The sequence below is a fragment of the Anguilla anguilla genome, chromosome 10 (genome assembly GCF_013347855.1).
Source record: "Anguilla anguilla isolate fAngAng1 chromosome 10, fAngAng1.pri, whole genome shotgun sequence".
Taxonomy (NCBI): domain Eukaryota; kingdom Metazoa; phylum Chordata; class Actinopteri; order Anguilliformes; family Anguillidae; genus Anguilla; species Anguilla anguilla.
In genome coordinates, this window is record NC_049210.1 from 23,725,845 (window position 1) to 23,747,434 (window position 21,590).

At 39.4% G+C, this 21,590-nt stretch overlaps 1 protein-coding gene across 1 annotated transcript in view; it reads left to right on the forward strand.

Moving 5' to 3' along the window:
* Nucleotides 1-5,067: 5,067 nt before the first annotated feature.
* The window catches only part of LOC118237100 (LIM/homeobox protein Lhx3-like), a gene marked incomplete at its 5' end in the record, with an annotated part of 108,965 nt that continues 92,442 nt past the window's right edge, over nt 5,068-21,590 (forward strand). The window contains 4 exons of the mRNA XM_035435538.1: nt 5,068-5,080; nt 8,909-9,083; nt 9,732-9,934; nt 17,063-17,214. Coding sequence (XP_035291429.1) covers nt 5,068-5,080; nt 8,909-9,083; nt 9,732-9,934; nt 17,063-17,214 — 543 coding nt within the window. The remainder of the gene's footprint in view (nt 5,081-8,908; nt 9,084-9,731; nt 9,935-17,062; nt 17,215-21,590) is intronic.

Consider the following 21,590-nt stretch of genomic DNA (forward strand, 5'->3'; position numbering starts at 1 on the left):
CAGAATTTGAAAGGAAAGGAATGGACATAAAATCAGCAAAGCAAAGAAATGTGGCGGAAAGTTTTCTGCCGCTGGACCATTACAATCAATTTTAACAGGCTCCCATGAATAAATAATACGGCTTCAGTGCACCTGCTTCTGACGTAGCCCTAGTTGGTATTTGTAGTCGGTCTGTAGAGCAGCAACAAAAACTGCCAATTCATTTTTTTTATCGCGCGCCGACAAATCACACAATGGTAAAGCAAGTTCTCCACTAAGGTACGGTGAAAAGCGGCGGACTTATTAAGTCTAATAGACATACCATAAGGAAATAGCTTAATACCATCATCTCTTCCTGGCAAGAGCGACCTAAATCGTAGCCTCTTCCAGTTGTTTTCATATAGTTGTTTACTAGGGCATTATATGGACGCTCTGGATTAATGGACAAATCATGCATGTGGGTTACATTGTTGTGGCATAAGAAAGTCTTTCTTAAGGTGTATGGTACTGAACTATTATTTTACATTCATGTACAAGACAACAAAACACTTTGTCTATACTCTTGTTGCAACTGGCTTAAATTAGAATTAATAAGTTAATTGGTTCTGCGTGTCTTCGCCAGGCTTTATTTCATTTCAATGCCTTATTGACTTTCACGAGAAGTATTTTTGAAACACGTTGAAGGAGTCGAGGTAAAAACAACAACAACAATAATAATAATAAAGAGTATTTTTTTGTGGGATCGTGTCCATGATAGATGAATCGGCCTAAGTAATGCGCCGATGTATGTGTTGTGCTCAACGACTATTTACATAAATTGGACTAACCTGTTTCTCTCTACTTAGACTACTGTTAATTTACTACTATTTGAACTTGTCCCGCTCTCATAATGTGAAACCCACAGATCCTTGCCAGAGCTGCGTTCAGGATGAGAAAAAAACGGCGCTGGTTGCAGATTTACTAGCCTGTGACGTCTGGCGATTGCGAATGGTTTGACACCGATTCTTAAATACGTCAAAGTAGGCGATTAGCCCTGTTATGCCCACTGAAAGGGGAACAAAAACATCCAAAAGACTGTTGCAAGACTTTTCAATCTGTGTCGTAAATGTAGCGTGCAGTGCAATGTATGTTTTGCGTCTTGAATGTATCCTAAAACACGAGCAAAACGAGCTTAATACCGATAGGTTAAAGCAACCTATACCAACGAAATAACCTTAGCAAACGTTTGAACCACGTCTTAACACGGATAGACAATGTCAGGACTGGTTGTCAGTCTAGCTGCGTAGAGGCAGTTTGCACTGTTCAGTGGTCTTGTGGTTTTCCATTAACCAGGGAACCCCTATGTCAGCAGAGACTAAAATAAAAAGTGAATAAAATCAATTCAGCTCAAGACCAGAATTTGAATTGTTGGGATTTAACTGATACATTTTATTTTCCCCCAATTATAATTGCTTCATGGTATAACAGGCCTATATTTCTACTGTTGATTTGCATATCAACAAACACTTCTGGGCTGCGTTTCCGAGTTTCGATGTAACGTTTTACGAAGGCTCCTAAGGTATACCTTTCAAAGGGAAACCTATTTTTTACGAGTGTTTCCCAAACTATACCTTAACAGTTGCCTTAGGGAACACCTCAAAGGTACATCGTAAGTTGGAGCTGGCCTTCACTGTGGTGCTGAAAAGTTTATCAATCGATGCCAAGGGAATCGATTGTCTCACTTGTGAATGACGTTTTAATATAACAAATGTTGCCATAATCATTTTACATCAATCTAATATTGTAGAAGAGGAAGCTATGCCTAATAGAGATCATCTGTTAATCTCTTTAATAGTCAGTTAAGACGAGACCTTGTGATAGTTTCAATAAATACGTACATATAGACTACAAAGGATAAAATAAAAAGCATCAATCGGGACATAGGCTATAAGCCACAGTCTGGGACTTCGTGGAAGCCCAGGGAAAAGGATATAAGCTACATATGGGTGAATTATTTTGTTCTTATTGAAATAAAGGTGTAATGTTAATTTGTTTTTGTCACACAATACATAGGCAACTGTAGCAGCATATCCACTGATTCCCGCGAACTTTTCTCTGCAATGCAAAAATGATCGTAGATGAAAGGCAAAAGCGCATCTGTGGAAATTGGTCATGATGAATTCTATACCGGGTGCCTTATGAATAGGTCTACCTGTTAAAGTGATTTGCACATCCACCTTAATTTGCTGTTGGATAATCTTAAATTTAACCAAGAATATCATTATTGGGTTGTTTACCGAAAATCGTAAAACAACATGGTAAGAAAAATGTTCCGTAATGTTGATATTTACCCAGTGCTATTTTGTTTTATATAGGAGGTGTAAGCTAAAGGAAGGGGATGTAGATCATTTGGCTATGTTTGTTCATTATGAGCCACCATACCCGTATGTGTGTTTATGGCTAGGCCAATCAACGTGCTCTAGATCGGTTATGCAAGTAGACTCACTCAACGTTGGCTTTGCACACATAGGTTTTATATTCTTAATAAACCGGCGGTTTGTTTCAAGTCAGTGTGATCATTGACTCACACACAAACGAACTAATTTCTACAGGTTATGCAGTCGGGAAAGCCATATCCTCAGTTAGCGCCACCACGTATAAATTAAAAAAACTTTTTTTTTTCTTTTCACAAATTGGATTAGTATCATGGATAGGCCCTATACTTAATTACCATCATGAAGGGGATAGACAGGTAAAACGACAACATTCTCATGACCTGCTATGCACAGAAACGTTGATTGGATAATTACTTTTCGTAAAGTAAATATTAAACTCATTTTCGCATGCCGATGTGCTACTAGATGCGCACTGTAGTACAACTGTCGATTTGAAAAGCAAAATGTTGGCATAATAAGGCTGAAACCGCGGAGCGCATCGCTAAGGGACAGCTTACGAGTGCCTCAGACCATCCTTTTAAAGGTATACCTTAATTAAGGTATACCTTAGCTAAGGAGACGCTGGGAAACAGCTCGAGAGCTAAAGGAAGAGCTTAAGGGATACCTTACGATGCACGTAGCGCTAAGGAGACTCTGGGAAACGCAGCCCAGAAATGTAATTTCCACAGGGGTTGACCTCATTTTTAAATTCATGGTTTATTAACAACCTGGTTCATTAACAACCTTTAAGTTGAAGCCTCTTCAACATATTAATATGCATAGGCCTATAGTGTTACAGCACTGAACAATAGAAAAATATGTGAAATATATTTCAAAAATTAAACAGTTGTAAACTAAATAATATTTAAAACAGGTCTTTCACCTTTAAACAGATCTAGAAAACAGCATATTTTAATAACAATACAGCATCTTCCTATAATAAAATATTAACAAATTAGAACACTTATTGCTACTGAAGTGAACTGAGTGGAAGCTTACGCTGTATCAACGAGTGAGTGCATAAGCGCAACGTCACCTCACTTGGCAACCTTAGTTGCTACTGCCATCTAGCGAAGATTCTGACAAATTACACTTTTCATCCTCTCAATCAGTAACGTGGGAGACACATTTCCCTGGGTTTTACATTTGACACAAAACTACCGAACGTCAGAAAATTCTAATACCTAACCGTTTCTTTTTTTTTTTTAATTACCGAAAAAGTGCTGAAGTTACGGAATACCGTGCAACACTACGTCAGACACATGTTCCAATCCATTGCTCAGTTTAGCAGAGAATGCACATTTCAGAGCGCCTCAGAGACAGAATAATAACACATAAATACGCATTTCAAATAATAAAGACGACATTGAGAAAAAACGAAACCATAGACGAAATATCAACTCGCGACCTGCGTAGTGCTCGCAGAATAGCCTACCGTATTATTTATTTAGACACTGGCATATAAGAAAATTTTCGGTTACGCTGACCGATAAAACGCTATTCCAAAAGCAAAATCAGACATGTTATACATCGTTAGAAATCTTATAATCTCACCTACGGAACAAATGAATTGTCAATCAAGCCAAATTGTACTAAAAAGGGCGACAAAGCCGTAAGCAACAGGTGTGGTATTACGCACAGCTATTATTGAACGTAGCCTACCCAGTGATCAAAAATGCGCGTATATTTCACAAACGGATTGTCCAAGACAATATATGACCACTCAGTCGCAAAAGGAACATCTCTACGCGTAAAACCAATGGTAAGATTGTATATTTATTCAATGTTTAGTCCAGATATTGACTGTAGAATGACATGGTATAATTTTTTTTTTTAAACGTTGTCTCGTTTATTTCGTTATTCAGCGAGCAGCGTTTTCACTGCTGTATTGGCATATTTTAGGGCCAATGTCGGGTTTATCTTGTTGCTACGGAATATTGCATTACATTACATTACAGGCATTTGGCAGACGCTCTTATCCAGAGCGACGTACAACAAAATGTATAACCATAATCAGGAACAAGTGTGTCGAAAACCCTAGAGGGCAGTAGCCTACCGTTCTAAGTGCAGGGAACAACCGCATAGTTCAACTTGGACCCTGTAGGTTAAACTGATTGACACTAACACAAACAAGTACAGCAACAACGCAGTCTATGAAAAAATACAAGCAATAGTTAAGACGAGTTAAGTCACCTACGAAACAACTACCTAGTTACAACCCTAAGCTTACAGTCGATGTAGAGATTAAATTGAGAATACGATTTACAGCATAAATTGCGTCTTTTGTTTATATTCAATATTAGTAATTGCAGCGAGAAACTGCAGCTGTAGGTCGTTATGTTATGGTAGCAACGGAACGAAGCGGACTATATATGTATTAGGCTGCCGTCATTGTTTCATTATACCAGCGTGTTTTCGCGCGTTTGCACAGAGACTCAGAACCTATCAATAAAATGGTTTAGCTATTTCTCAGCATAATGACAGATTCAAAGACTAAACGAACTCACCCGATACTGTCTTCAAATAATGTCTGGCACTGTCTTCCACTGCTTCCCCAATGTTCAGACCCTCCCCTCGCTGATAAAAACTAGACCCTACGGTGTCGGATTACTTGCGTCGCCATGGATGTCGCTTGCCGTAAAGAAGTTTACTAGATGTCGTAACACTTAGATTTGGAGCTCCAGCTCTTCCGCACCCCAACTAATAAAAAAGTCCAAATGGCGGGCAAACAATATGGCGAACATAGGTGGTCTCAATGGCAAAGTTGTAGAGCACATTCAGATGCAGCGGCCGATGGAGTTTTGTGTTGATCTGACTTACGGTGTGGGAGTTATGACCTTTTAAACATGACCCTTTTGTTATAGCGCCACCATCTGGCTGACATAGGTGATTTTTAGTGCCTGAGTAGTGGGGGGCCATAGGAACCCACCTACGAAATCGGGTTGGGCTACATCTTATGGTTGCTGAGCCTCAGACATTTTAGCGGAGAAAGTTTCCACGCCCAAACGAAAAAGTTAAAATGGCGGGCAAACAATATGGCGGACATAGGTGGTGCCAATGGCAAAGTTGTAGAGCACCTTCAGATGCATCGGCCGATTAATTTTTGTGTTGATCTAACTTATGGTGTGGGAGTTATGGTTTTTTACGCAAAACCATTTGTTATAGCGCCACCATCTGGCCAACAAAGGTGATTTTTGTGCCTGAGTAGTGGGGGGGCATAGGAACCCACCTGCCAAATTTGGTTGCTCTAGGACTTATGGCTGCTGAGCCTCAGACACTTTAAGCAGAAAAAAATAAGAATAATAATAATAATCCTAACAAATACAATAGGGTTCCACCAGCTTCGCTGCTTGGACCCCTAATAATCCTAACAAAAACAATAGGGTTCCACCAGCTTCGCTGCTTGGACCCCTAATAATAATCCTAACAGATACAATAGGGTTCCACCAGCTTCGCTGCTTGGACCCCTAATAATCCTAACAAAAACAATAGGGTTCCACCAGCTTCGCTGCTTGGACCCCTAATAATCCTAACAAAAACAATAGGGTTCCACCAGCTTCGCTGCTTGGACCCCTAATAATAATCCTAACAGATACAATAGGGTTCCACCAGCTTCGCTGCTTGGACCCCTAATAATAATCCTAACAAATACAATAGGGTTCCACCAGCTTCGCTGCTTGGACCCCTAATAATAATAATCCTAATAGATACAATAGGGTTCCACCAGCTTCGCTGCTTGGACCCCTAATAATCCGAACAGATACAATAGGGTTCCACCAGCTTCGCTGCTTGGACCCCTAATAATCCGAACAGATACAATAGGGTTCCACCAGCTTCGCTGCTTGGACCCCTAATAATAATAATCCTAACAAATACAATAGGGTTCCACCAGCTTCGCCGCTTGGACCCCTAAAAATACCAGAATGTAACACTGACTTTTTTGGTAAAAATACTTCTAAGGGCAAGAACTGGGACACAATATTTACTAAGTGATACATCATCAAGTAAGTCGTAAGACTCCTGTGTGATGCTGGAAAATCGCGTTTTATCCACAGAAAAAACAAACCAGTCAAGGACTAATCCGATCACCCAAGAAAATTTGATACGTACATCAGCACCAAAGACATCAGTGTCAGAAATTCCCTGGCAGTTTTTCCTTCCTCTATTAACCTACATCTATCAGATGCAATGAAGACACCGCTTACTTTACATAGTAACTAATATAGCATTTAACACCAGGTCCGAAAAACCCACACTGGGATTGCAGTCGGGCACCTTTCGCTCAAGAGCGTGGACCGGACGCGCGGGATCTGTTCCCACGCACGCTGTTATTTGGTCGAGCGCGGGGAACTCAGTGATAAAAACAACCATCTGCCAATAGGCCCTACCTTCTGAGCAATAATCAGTCACATGACGTCTAAATTCAGTAACATTTTAATGTAACAGATTTTTTACTGACCTCAATCAAAAACAGTTTCATATGATAGAAATATTTCCCACGAACATTATCGAATTGCTGCGTTTTTTTTTTTGGAAATTGGTTGAGGACAGAATTGCGCGTGCCCAAGCCTGAAGTGGCTACTGTAGCAGCCTGCAGAATAAGTTATTGACCGTGTTACATATGTGCATTATATTTATATGGACTCCCCCCTACTTATTAACTTGTTTAACTTTTAAAGTTAGTTTAGCGTTTAATGTTAATGTGTTCAACTAATTTGCTTGCTTTGTTGACATTGCCCGGTCTTCTGGATTCTCCAAGTGATAAATAAACCAGCCACCTGGTCACATGAATTTATAAGCACACATCAGCTTGGTCTGTATTGTAGGCTATTTGCTTTGTAAAAGCTTACATGGGTTACATGGGTTAAGAAATAAACAAAAGCCGCTTCCTTCATCGCTTGGAACGGCACAACTCGCTTCACTGTAAGTTATGATTTACCGTTTAATGTTTGCGCAGTTTTCTTTTTTTCATAAAGCCCCATGCTTCATAGTCGTGGTCTCACGTTACCATTGTTAATGTGTTTATTTGATTAACATTAGTATTTGCAAAAAAAGAAAAGAAAAAAAAAAACACATTATAAGGCGTTTTCATTCACTGTTACATTTATTCCACCCCTCTGTTAAAATTATACCGACTAAGTCGTATGAATGTAACATCAGACTGGTAGCATCATGATTTAAATAGTGTCTGACTCAATTAAGTTATGAACGTAATTAAAGCGAGTAGGATAATGACAACTGACATATCAAAGTTGTTTGAAATAAAAGTTCGTAGTGCTAGGCTAAATATTTTTGAGTAAATGAGCAATGAGCAAATGAGCAAAAAGGTTATAATAAGGGACACCTCTCGGTTGAGGAAATAGCCTAATTCGTTTAGTTTTTTTCATAGAGACGCGTTTTATGGTGTGCGATATTCTTTTTTTACTAATAAGGTCACGGGATTTTTCTGCTTGTTGTTACGACTTTTGGCTTTATTTCTAAAATAAATGTACTGGAGATCACCCAAAATAATGTCTCTGCGTAATCAACACGCAAGATTTTAATAATTCTGTAAATTTTCCCTGGGTCGTACCTACTTCCATGGTGTGAACGGATTTTCTAATACATTTTTAAAGTTGTAGATACGTGACGTTTGCAGAATAGTTGCAGCGTCTTGATAAAATTTGAACCACCACAACAACAATGACAATGACAATAATAATAATAATAATAATAACAATAATAATAGTCATCAACAACAATATATATATATATATATATATATATATATATATATATATATATATATATATATATATATATATATATAAAACAATATATTTGACGAAGGCTTTTCGTTTCTCTTTTTGAGATCCTGCATTAGGCTTCTGAAGTTTTACATGATGATAGTAAAATTTCTTATCGTATGGCATTAATGTTACAGCACAACAATGTGCAGTAAGTGAAGAGTTCAGTGAAAGGTGTGTAGTTGTTTATTTCTTCCAGGACATAAACTCGCGCTGAAAGATTAGTCTAGAAATTAGTTTTCATGTGTTACAGCACCATTACTGACGTTAGAACACGAATTTCGTAGACTGATGTGCTATTGTTGGCTATTTGTTATTACGTTGTTATTGCTGATTTTGAAATCATTAAAATTAAATGGCTACTCTATTAATTACAGCTTGATGGTCGCTTATGCCATCAGAGCTTGACAGCAGAGTAGTATCCAAGAACAGTAAGAAAATCCTGAAAGTTTTACATCCACGCCACCGTGCCCTCCGACGCTTAGAAAAGAATGGACATGTTTATATACTGTTCAGTATTTTCTGAGGAATGAATGAGACCACCCTGGGGCCCCTGGATTGCGAGCCTACACAGTAAAATATTCAGTGTTAAATCAGTTCTTTGTAGCTTACGTATGGTCCCTATTGTACTCATCTGTACTCTGTTAGAGTTGAATTAACACAGGAAATTTTTACGCTATAAGATCTCATCTGCACTGCGTATTTACTGTATATGTCTTATTTTACTGGCAGAGATTCCGGTATGCGCGGGCTGTAATCAGCACATTGTAGACCGCTTCGTTCTCAAGGTGCTGGACCGCCACTGGCACAGCACGTGCTTCAAATGCAGTAATTGCCAAGGCCAGCTCGCGGACAAGTGTTTCAGCAGAGGCGATAGCGTCTACTGTAAGGATGACTTCTTCAAGTAAGTATTCTCCGATAGATGTTTTTGCGGGAAGAATTAAGCGAATCATGCAAATTCAAACATGAACTGTATTAACTGATTTTTATTAATGAAGGGAGAGTCGCCATAAATATAAATTATGGGATTTTAATGATTTATTCAGAATTTACCATAGCATTTTGAAATTTTACTTCAAACAGCTTTGACATGTCAGTAATCATTAGCCGTTTCAATTACATTCGTAACTTAATAGAGTAGGATACAATCTAAACCAAATACACACAGTATGGTGTGGTATGACTATTTTTAAGCTGGTGTAAGGTATTTAATATAACCTATTTATCAAATTGAGCAATAAAAAATTTTGGTCCACTCATCGAGCAGGGTGAAATTATTTTGAAAATATATACCTTAAAAAATGGAATTAAGAACGTTGTTTTCCCTAGTAAGAGTGTGATAGTGTTATGCCATTTGCAGTAGGCCTGAATGTGGGCGCAGAGTATTGAATATTTAAAAGTAGGACCTATAGAATATACCCTTGTACAGTAGCCTAAGTAGGCCTAACATTGCAAACAGAAAGGGCATGTTATGAAAACAGCTTATGTAGTGCCTTGCTATTAAATGCATTTAGTGACAAATGTTCAGTGTTCATGTGCTTGTTTCCAAAAGATGGTTTGGAACTAAATGTGCGACCTGCCAGCAAGGCATTCCACCTTCCCAAGTGATACGGAGGGCACAGGAATTTGTATATCACCTGCACCGTTTCGTGTGCATAGTCTGCAAGAGGCAGCTGGCCACGGGCGACGAGTTCTTCCTGATGGAGGACAGCAGGCTAGTGTGCAAGGCTGACTATGAGATCACCAAGCAAAGAGGTGATAATCCGAGAGCGACTTTTACAGCTCATGAACTGTAGCTACAGATGTCATTTCACACATGACTTATAACTATGCTCCTGTCATGACATTAATTGTGCCCCGATTTAAAAAAAACTAATGAGCTTTGCCCTGAACAAAGGTTTTCTGTTTTGCTTTTCTTAGTGTAAGTGGCTAGTGTGTGACAACAAAAAGAAATAAAAAGAAAATCCAAATCAGACAATTGTATAATAATAATAATAAGAATAACAATTATTATTATTATCATTATTGCAGTAGTAGCAGGCTAGCAGTAATAGTAGTAGAGGTAGTAGCCTATTGGTGAAAGTGACAAAAGTAACCAAAATGCATTTAAAGTGTTAATTAAACATGTTAATTTTCACCTCTTTAGCACTGTCACTGTATTCAACTAAAATGTAGGCTACATATTTGAATACAATGTCATACTATATACAAATATTTAGTTTATATAACATTTCTTCTCTCTACTGAATTTTATCCCAGCGATAGTTCAGGCCTACCTTTGCCTATTTTTAAGGCATAGTTAAATGTAGCCAAACGTAGCTAAACAAATGCCTATGTGATTGGTCATGCGTCTTCTACAGCAGGTTTACCCCTAAGGAAAAACTCTGGAATGCTGAACCCACTAACATGTCCTTTAGCACATATTTTGCAGCACTGAATCAGAACCTGAGATTTACCAATAATACTAACAAGTTTGCGATGACGCCAATCTAAACGTTTTATAATTTTAACTAATATTTATAACGACGAGGCAAGATTCAGTAGCTGCTTGTTTATTTTTACTCTACTTTCAATGTTATGAACATTTCACAGTACAGAACGACCTCCACTCCAAACGCGTTCCACGGTATCTTGGAATGAGGGATTGGTCACTGAATTGTGCTAGCCTTGGTATCGTCTCTATTTTTCCTCAATAATCTTTCTTACTTACTGCTTCAAAATGTGAACTTCACCGCAGAGGTCAGCAAGTCATCCATAAACATTTGACCCACCTGCGCTAATAATGCTGCGGCTTGCCTACAGATCAATATCGCTCTTTATATACACTCACCGGCCACTTCATTAGGTGACAGGAGTGGCACCCGGTGTGGTCTTCTGCTGCTGTAGCCCATCTGCTTCAAGGTTTGACGTGGTGTGCGTTCAGAGATGCTCTTCTGCATACATCGGTTGTAACGAGTGGTTATTTGAGTTACTGTTGCCTTTCTATCAGCTTGAACCAGTCTGGCCATTCTCCTCTGACCTCTGCCAGCAAAAAGGCATTTTCGCCCAGAGAACTGCCGCTCACTGGATATTTTCTCTTTTTCGGACCATTCTCTGTAAACCCTAGAGATGGTTGTGCGTGAAAATCCCAATAGATCAGCATTTTCTGAAATACTCAAACCAGCCCGTCTGGCACCAACAGCCTTGCTACGTTCAAAGTCACTTAAATAACCTTTCTTCCCCATTCTGATGCTTGGTTTGAACTTCAGCAGATCGTCTTGACCATGACTACATGCCTAAATGCATTGAGTTGCTGCCATGTGATTGGCTGATTAGATATTTGCGTTAACAGGTGCAGCCTAATACCGAGCTCCGCCCGGTGTCAGCACATTCCACACTCTGATTAAACAGTGTTGGCGCACTCTATAGTGTACAATTTGGGAATTAGCTGGCAAGAACTAATTTACTAACTTATTTCTGTTTGGGTGACTTGTGTGTTAGATCAGTGGGTCCCAGCCTCGGTCCTGGAGTACCCCTGTGTATACTGGTTTTCGTTCCAACCACAAATTAAATTTCAGAATTATAACAAGGTGTAAATTTTTCTTAAAGTAATAATCTCGAAGATTTTCATTTAAATAAATGTCTGTTCTATCGCCGAATTAGGTAACATAATGGTGATTGAGCCTCTTATATTAATTTATATTATTATTGTATTAATTTATTATTATGAACTGGGTGTCTGTGGCGACATTCCTGGGAAAAATTACAAGCAACGCGCAGTTAATGCCACGTTTTCCATCACCCATCAGTGGTTGGTCCGCCAGACAGAGTAGGCGGAGCTAACGCAACAGGCTTGCTCTTCAACTCACTTGTGTGAGCGGCGTACTGTTTTTTTCCGGTGTCTGCTAGCGATACAATAACAGAGAGGGGAGGAGGGGGGTTATGGAACCCTAAAAAGTTTTTGTATAACATGAGAAGTCATGTTATTTGTTGATGTAGATTTTGTATTACATTTGATGACAATGTAACGTGACTAAATTGCATTGCTATTTGCACAGCTAACGCTAGCTACCGGACCATGTCAAGAAAGGCAACATTAGTTTAGACAATGTTGCGCACAGTAGCCATCTCTCATATCAGGTAACGTTGCGTTAGCTAGCTAATGTAATTAACATTATATAATGTCAGCTAACAATTAGAAAAAACACTAGCCAACGCCACCGCCCGGTACCGACCTCACAAACCGTCTCTCGAATGCAATGCTACCTTGTTGCAACGTTGCAATGAAGCTAACTAAAGGCCAGTTCAGATCAATGATTCGCAATTAGACTGGATGCAACTTGCAAAATTCCAAGATGTCTAACTGTAAACGTTCTAAAACTGCACTTGGCGATTTGACAAGGTGGGTCTTTTGAGACCCCAGGCAACGGCTTCAGATGCTCTGCAACAAACCAGTTCACACCGCTGCAGTTTTCTCTGCAACATTCTAAAACCGCTTGGTCTTGTTACCATCATTACATTTCCATCAAGTTCATCAATATCTTATAATGATCGGAATAAAGCTGTCTTTACACAGAGCATTAACCCCGGGGTATAGTGGAGCAAAGTGTGTAAAGATGTCAAGTCGGAGAAAACTAAATTAAAAAAAATATGGCAGTATGGATTAGCGTTGTTATTATTTTATTAGGCTACGCTTCCTCATATGTTCCTTCAGCCTTGATGCCCTTTTTTGATGAAATATCCTTTGTTTTTGTTTTATTCTTCTTGTTCTGATTGCTAATTTAACACCCAGCTCAGCTTTATTCTCAAACAGTTTAGCTAGCAAAACCAGAAACACGAGGGGTAACAGTTTGCAAGGCGGCAGTTTCCAAAATATCACACAACAATCATTCACGAGAAAGACAATGTTTATTGTGCACGAGATACATAACTGCACGAGCCGCGGATTCTTCTCTGCAGTGTAAAGATGTTCATACTGGGCAAAAGGTGGATAAAGAACGTCTGTGGAAATTGATCATCACTAATTCTACCCCAGGTCTGCAACAGCATTTTAACCCTGCTTGGCAGTGTAAAGAAAGCTTAAGTTAGCCTAATGTTAGGCAATGAATGAGTAGGCCCTATGTACATAACGTTACTTTTATAACAGCCATTTTGTATTCAGTAAATAGTAGACTAAATGTTATAGTTACCGTGGCCCAGGTGCCAACTGACTGACGTCATACAGGCGACACTGTTTGGAAGTTGGGAAGTGAGGTCCAAAAACACACCTGCAATTACCGCTTATCACCATAGATGCCGCCAATGAAAATATATCGGTTAAAACCTGCCGGTTAAAAACATAGACATATATATATATATATCAACTGTAAAGTGCTTAGGATAATTTAAAAAAAAAAAAGCTATATAAATGCAGTCCATTTACCATTTACCAATGACAACGAAACGGAGATCTTCAAGATACTTTAATTAGGTGCTCTTCGTGTTTAGAGGGATTATTTGCCCTCTTCAACCATATTATGTCAGAAATAGCTAAGCATTCCATGAAGAATAAAATTTCCATGTTCATACTGTGCTTATTGTGCTACATTGCAAACAATTAGGCCTACATTAAATGAAAAATTTGAAAAGCGCAAAGAGACATATTACGAGTGCGTCGAACATCTTGGGCGATTTGGTTTGCCTGGATCATGGCAAGGAATAGACCCAGTCTGTTTTTGTTTTGAGTTTTTCTGCGCGCTAAGGTCTTTGCAAACTTCTTCTTTTAATTTCCGACAGACTAGGCACAGGTAGTGTATTGCTGCCATAGACTGTATAAAAATATACCGGTTAAAACATATATATACCGGTTGTTTTTAACCTCCCGCTGGTTAAAAACATAGACATATATATATGGTTAAAAACAACAACGCATTTGATGTTTGCAAACGGAAATGATGTACGTGTTTATTTGCATATTGAGTGGGGAAGTGAGATCCGATCACAAGTGGTCAGTTGAGACACATGTGGGCTGCGTCCGAATAGTCAAAAAAATTACGTCCTATGTCTTTTCCTAACCACTTTTCCTTGACCTTGATGGAAAACGTCATGAGGTCAAGGAAAGATGTGAAGGAGAATTCATAAGGACTTAGGAAAAGACAACTGCGGTGCTAAGAGAATCCGACTGCACTTACACTAGGCTACGTAATTATGCGACGGCGGATGTTACTGACGTGCGTCTGCCGTGGTGAAACTACAATGTTCCGAAGATGGACTACTAAAAGCGCATCTTAGATACTTTGCCCCCTGTGTTCTTACCATGTTGTTTCATGTAGGCTATATAAATGTAGACAACCCGGTAAAAAATATTACTTCATTACCAAGGTTGGAATTGAAATAAAAAAGGAATATAGGCTACCAGTCACAAAAGTGAAATGAAATGGTTGTCACATTGAGAATGGTTGCTCATGCTCACCCTCCTGTCCACTCATATTTATCGACATGAATCCCAATTAGTATGATTGTATGAAAATAATTGTTAAATGTATGCAAGATAGGCATAACATGTTAGGTCTACAAATCTACTACTGTACATATCATGTTCTTAAGTTTCAAACATGTTGAATTAAAAACATCATCTGGCTAAAAACGTCTCATATCCCTTTTTCTTGAAAGACAGATTTCTGTGTTATGGTTAATATGCTGATTATGATCTGATTATAAGCCTATGCATATAATATCTTAAGAACCACCACACAACTCAGTCATGTTGATCATTTGTTTTAGTGAATGGCCGAATGGTGCGTCGCTTTAAATGTTGCTGCTGCAAGGAATTGTGGGACAGCATTATCTCCTTTCTTTTCGTAAAGGATGGTCCAGTGTCCCCTATGCTAAAAGAGATGAGAAAGGAAGCATTGAAGCACCTTTCCTTAGCATTTAGTGAATTCGAACAGGTCTTATCATGGCTGCCACTTAGATTCTTCCAGGTCACTTCACTTAGTTAGGAACCCTCCTAAGCAAAAAAGACTATTCGGATGCAGCCGTGGAGACACATTCTAATGCCAGATGTGAACTGACATCTGTCTCGACTGAATCTGGACACAATCTGGATATATCCGGATACAAAGTACAGGTGTGAACAGAGTCAATAGGCTTCTAATTGATCAGAGCGTAGACACCTGGCCACTAAAACTAACCATCTGGAAGATAATGAAGATTTCAAAGACAAAGCAAATGATAACAAGCCAAACCTGCATTGTGTCAATAAATTTCAGGAAATTAAACATGTTTCCGCTAAATGTTCAGGGGTCTATTGATTAATCTCAGTCTTTCAATTGGTCCAAAAAGTTTGTTACCTCTTCTATATAATTGTTTGCAATAAAGCAGAATAAGCACAATATGAACTGGTAACTTAATTGTTGATGGCTATTTTTTACATGATGTGGATTAATAATCCCTCTAAACATGAAAAGCACCTAATTAAGAAAAATGAACCACTTGTTAAAATTCTGGCATTGCAATTGTGGTTAGAACGAAAACAAGAGTAGCCTGCTCCAGGACTGAGGTTGGGAACCACTGTTTTAGATGACTTTTGTTTTGACACTTGCAGACATGTTAGAACTAATTGTTGAAATTAACTAGGCTAATTTAAATAGCCTATTAGAGAGAATATCCGTTAAGAGCCTGGGCAGATATGGAATGGCTGATTTTCGTCCATGAATTTATTGTGGTCGGATAGCAATCTAAACACATATACAGACAACAATGCTTAAATGAACAATTAAAACATAAAGGGGAAGGGAACAGTTTGTTAATTGAGATGTCATAGTTTTGTATGTTTACGCCACTTATTTTAGTCAAAACATTTCAGGCCTAGCCAAAGAACGGTAGCGGTTCAGAATTAAATGGTAATTTTGAAATATTATGAACTTAACAGTTGGTCATTTAGGCTTTTAAAATGTAGGCTAATGTTACCCTCCCGCTTTAATGTTCTGTTGCATGCAACATATGCTCATTTGTTCTCATTAAGTAAGATGGTGCCAGTGCTTACAACATGCTGTACTTGTACTTTAAGCCAGCAGCCATACATCCATGCGCTCTGCTCCTGCCGAATGGCTGAAGCTAAGCAGGTGTGGGTTTGGTTAGTACCTGGATGGGAGACAACCAGGGAATACTGAGTTGCTGCTGGAAGTGGTGTTGGTGGGCCAGCAGGGGGCAATCTTCCCTCTGGTCAAATAAACCCCAATGCCCCAGTGCAGTGACGGGGACACTGTGCTATAGGAGATGCCATCTTTCGGATGAGATGTTAAACCAAGGTCCTGACTCACTGTGGTCCTTAAAGGTCCCGTGACACTTATCGCTAAGAGTTGGGGGTTCCCCGGTGTCCTGGCTAAATCCTAGATCTGGCTCTTGCAAACTTGCCACCAAAAACCATCCCCAGATTTAATTGGCTAAATAAATGTTCTCTCCCTCTCCACCTTCGCTAATGTGTGGTGAGCTTTCTGGCGTAAAAGAGCTGCCGTGCATCACCCAGGTGGGTGATACACATTGGTGGTGGGTGAGGTGAGTTCCCCTTCACTGTAAAGCACTTTGAGCATTCGGAAAAGTGCTATATAAATGTAAGGATATTCTATATATACTTGAGAGTTAGTAATCCACTACTGAAAACGCTGTATTAGGGCAAGCCGTCAGATCCTCATAAATTAATAAAAACAATATTATTTCACCTGTACCGGATCGTAAGCACTGCACGTTGACATTTAATTGGGAAAAAAAATTTTAGTTTATGTTGACCTGAACTATCATGCCTGGGCCCGGGAAAAATTTCCCCAATTGTCCCCCCCAGAAGCCAGGCCTGATCATGTGAATATTTTGAATGCAGAACAAATATTGGTAAATTGTCTTTATTTTCACGTCCTGTATATTCAGAAGCGGACTCCACAGTGAAGAGGCCACGCACGACCATCACCGCCAAACAGCTTGAGACGCTGAAAATCGCCTACAATAACTCCCCAAAACCTGCGAGGCACGTGAGGGAGCAGCTCTCATCGGAAACCGGCCTGGATATGAGGGTTGTGCAGGTAACGCACTTTTATCTATAAAATGTACTTTGGCTACATATATGGCTACAGATATTTACGGTCGGTTAAGGTCAAATAAAGTCCTCAACTCAAAGTCAGGTGGTAAGGACAAGCCTGAGACAAGCTCATTAACACTTCTACTAGTTAGCGCGGTGCTTCGGGCATCCTGGCCAGCTGTGGTCATATATATTGTTTTATGCATTTGTATTCACAAGGGCAACAGGAGGGAGGGGAGGACGCTTTGATTTAAATCCATCATGCAACGTAGTCTACTGTAGCCTACCTCTAATCACCTTTTATCTGTAACCCCCCCCCCCTCCATAAACCTATAAAAAGCGAGACACATGTGCCCATATAATATAGGCATACAAAATTGAGCCGTAACTATTTTAAGACAACAAACGTAATTTTGAATGGAAGGCCTTTGATATTTCAGGTGTAGCCTAACATTATTTCAGGTTTTAGAGCTGGTGCAGTCATACAATCTAAATAGCTCTCTAATAAATGATTTACAGCGCGTTAAAAAGTGTCACCTGGCGAACTCCACCGAGCATGTAATCCCGTCACCAGAGGTAACCCGTCTAAACTACAGGTTAAGGACAACTTCTAGCTTGATTGCAAGTCAATTAAACCAGAAATAAATCTTATCCAAGAGGCACAGGCCAAAAAAAACCTTTAGGTTTTTTTCTTATTTGCTCAAGAGTATCAAACGAGTGGAGGTGTGTGAACGCTTGTGGGTGGTGCACAGGGCAATGTGTCCGAAGCATCTCTAATCTTGGTAAATCCCCTTCCTGGTTAGCTTACTGTGTGGCTCACCAGAGAGGTAGTGCCGTGGATTTGCTGATGAAACATGCAGGCACTTAACCCCGATTCTACAAAAGTGACTGAAATGCAAAGCGTTTGTTTCTGTGATGTTGCCATTGTTCCTCTCTGGACAGGTGTGAGCTGGAAAGCGCAGGCTGAGAAAACCTTACCCCCCTTTTCAGTCCCTTAAACACATTTCTTGCTCTCATGTGCTCCAGCATGTGAAATTCAACACATACTTGCTTTTCATCACATGCATGCTGTGCTCTACTGATTACAAACCGGATACCCACTTCCTGTTGTGGGACCGAGACGGACGCATGGTGCAAGCTAAGTGTTTGTTGGGTGTTGGGTGTTATGTGTTTGATTTATTTGTTTTGGGTGTTTGCTTGTTTGGATTGGAGTTGGATCGAGATGAACGAGTGGTGCTAGCAAATTGTTTGTTGGGTGTTGGGTGCTGTGTGTTTGATTTATTTGTTTTTGGGTCTTTGCTCGTTTTATTTTTATTTTATTTATTAATTTATTGAACAGGGCCGTGCACAACACAACCCTTGGGCCAGAGTTAGCTATATAGCTAATTTACATCTGCGGTCCCTTGGCAGGAAGATATTTGGATTGGAGTTGGAGTTCTGTGGAGTTTGGAGTAGAGTTTTTCTGTTTTTCTGTGGAGTTTGGAGTTCTGATATTAGTTCACGTTTTTGAAACACATTATTATAAGCGAGATTTGCTCCTAAGGTGAAAACCTTTGTTGCCGTTAAAGGAACAAAAAGAGACTTTTACCCCGCTTTTCCCCCTTCATTAGCACTCGGCTAGCAAGCCGGTTAGTACATTTGGCACACTCGAGCTAACAAGGTTTTTTTGGGGGGGTTGTTCGCCCTCTTGGAAGCAAATCCTAGCTGCCTCCAGTGTTAGCTAAGTGCTAACGTTAACTGTAGTCTATTATAAACTAAGTTCTTTACGTTAGAAAGTTAAAAGGATGCTGCGGAGCTGAGCAGACATGAACGAACTGAGCTCTCTAACATATCTGCTTATCTAATTTAAAACAACGCTGAATTAAACTTTCGAGCTGGGCCAATTTAATCTTTAAAGTGCTTAACTAACTCATGAGGAATGGATCATCGACAGAAAAACAAAAACAGAAACAAAAAAGATGGTCAAAGCGACGATGAATCTCTTGCTAATGATGCTACAACTAACATTAGCCCCCACGAGGCTGCTCACATCATGGGTGACATTAACCAAACACTCTCCGAAACAGAGGATTCTGTTGGCATGCTTGCTGTTCTAATCAAGGAAATTCAAGAGGGAAACAAGACTCTCTCACAGGAAATCGATTCAAAGTCACATACAATGTATGTGTGGTGGGACTAAAGGAAGATAGCAAGGGCCTGTCAAGTTCTTCACTGAATGGATACCCAACGTCCTGGGCACAGACCTCACCGGACCGGTGGACATCGAACGCGCCCACAGAACCCTGAATCCGAAGCCCACACCAACCGAGCCTCCTAGACCTGTCTTGATCTGTCTGCTTCGATTTCAGGACCGAGAAAAAATTCTGCGACTTGCAAAAGCAAAAGGAAACATCACTGTTGTTGGCAAGAAAATCAGCTTTTCCCCCGATATGAGCCCCGAGCTAGCCAGGGGTCGCAAACAGCTCATCCCAGCCTTAAAAGCTATGAAGGAGAAAAACATCACCTGCTGCCTGATTTACCCTGCACGATTGAAGGTCCAGTGTGAAGACGGATGAGAGCGCCTATAATCTGTTTTTCCCCCTTTTTTATCATGATTGATTTGCAGGAAAGTGATTGACTAATTAGAGTCAGAGTGATACGAACATTATTACCAAATGAACTTGAAAGGCAAGTCCGTGTTATATAGCCTACATGTATTTAGGCCTACTTTTTTCCCCCTATGACTCTCCCATCTTGTTAATTTAATTTATTTTATTTTACTTTCAATATGCAACTAAGCTGGATGTAGCTAAGTCCCCAGGAATTGTTGGTAAATATTTTATGGCCTCAAGTGAAATACGTTTATTTCTCTATTCTACATTTGAATAAGGCCTAGAATTTCAGTAGTTCCGAATACTCTGTGAGACAGTTAACTTTGAATCTTACTCAATCACATATTTTTATTGTTATTATTTTTTATATGTAGGCTATATTCACCTATTCATTTGAGCCAAAATGTAACACCTTTGACTTGGCTGTAAATATTTTCGCCAATCAGAATATAATAGCATTTGTTTTCAACTATATGAGAGCTCGGAGGTTCTGTTTAAAGTCTGAGTTAAAGAAGAAAGAAGAGCGAGCAACTAAGTTTCTCTACAGTGTATTCATGTTTGATTGTCTGGCTTGTAGACTGACAGTCGGGAAGGGCGGTGTTCATGATTTTTGTTGTTTTTGTTCTGTTTTTTATTCTATGTGTTGTTTTCCTTTTTGAGATTACTACATTTTTTCAAATAATAGCATCTTACTTGATTATTTACATGAAGGAGATAATTGTCTGGCTACTAGTCATTGGAAATCAAGCCCATGATAAGTCCATTGAAATTTGTAACATTTAATACAAAAGGCGTGAACAGCCCAATCAAGAGGAAAAGAGTCTATACTTACCTCAAGAAACTTAAAGCGGACATTATCTATTTACAAGAAACACATTTGACAGACAGCGAGCATAAAAAATTTAAAAGAGAATGGATAGGTCACGTTTTTGCCTAATCTTTTAGTTCCAAAGCAAGAGGAACAGCAATTTTAATAAGTAAAAATATCCCGTTCAATGTTACTAAAACCGTATGTAACCCCTCGGGCAGGTTTGTTTTGGTGCAAGGATATATGTATTTGGAATACTGGACTTTAATGAATATTTATGCACCCAATTTTGATGACCACTTATTTATCCAAAATGTTTTTCTCCAGATTACTCAAGCACCAGGATGGCTTCTGGTGGGAGGGGATTTTAATTTTTGTTTGGATACAGTGCTTGATAGATCCTCGGATAAGCCCTCCCCTCTTACCAAAGCGGCCAAATCCAAAATCTCTTTCATGAGGGACCTAAATTTGACTGTTGCTTGGAGACAGATGCACCCACAAGACTGGGACTACTCGTTTTATTCGCACCCACATGACACACATACCCACATAGATAATTTTTTGATATCTACTCAACTATTTCATAGTGTTAGATACTGAATATCTTTCAAGATTACTAAGCGATCACTCTCCTTTGGTGCTATCGGTCTCCATTCCTGGCAAGGTAAATGGAGCATACAGATGGAGACGTAATCATACACTTCTAAAACAACCTGAATTCTGTACATTCATCAGAGAACAGATTAACCTTTTCACCTTAGCAAACAAACCCTCTGCTCCTAGCAATTTCATTTTTTGGGACGCACTAAAGGCCTACCTGAGGGGACAAATCATCTCCTATACAAAAGGTTTGAAGAGAAAACACAGCACTGAACTTAACGTTCTTGAATCTGAAATTCTTACACTTGAGAAAACATATCAAAGAGCTCCAACTAAAGACTTGTACAGAGAATTGGTCAATCTAAAATTAAAATACAATTC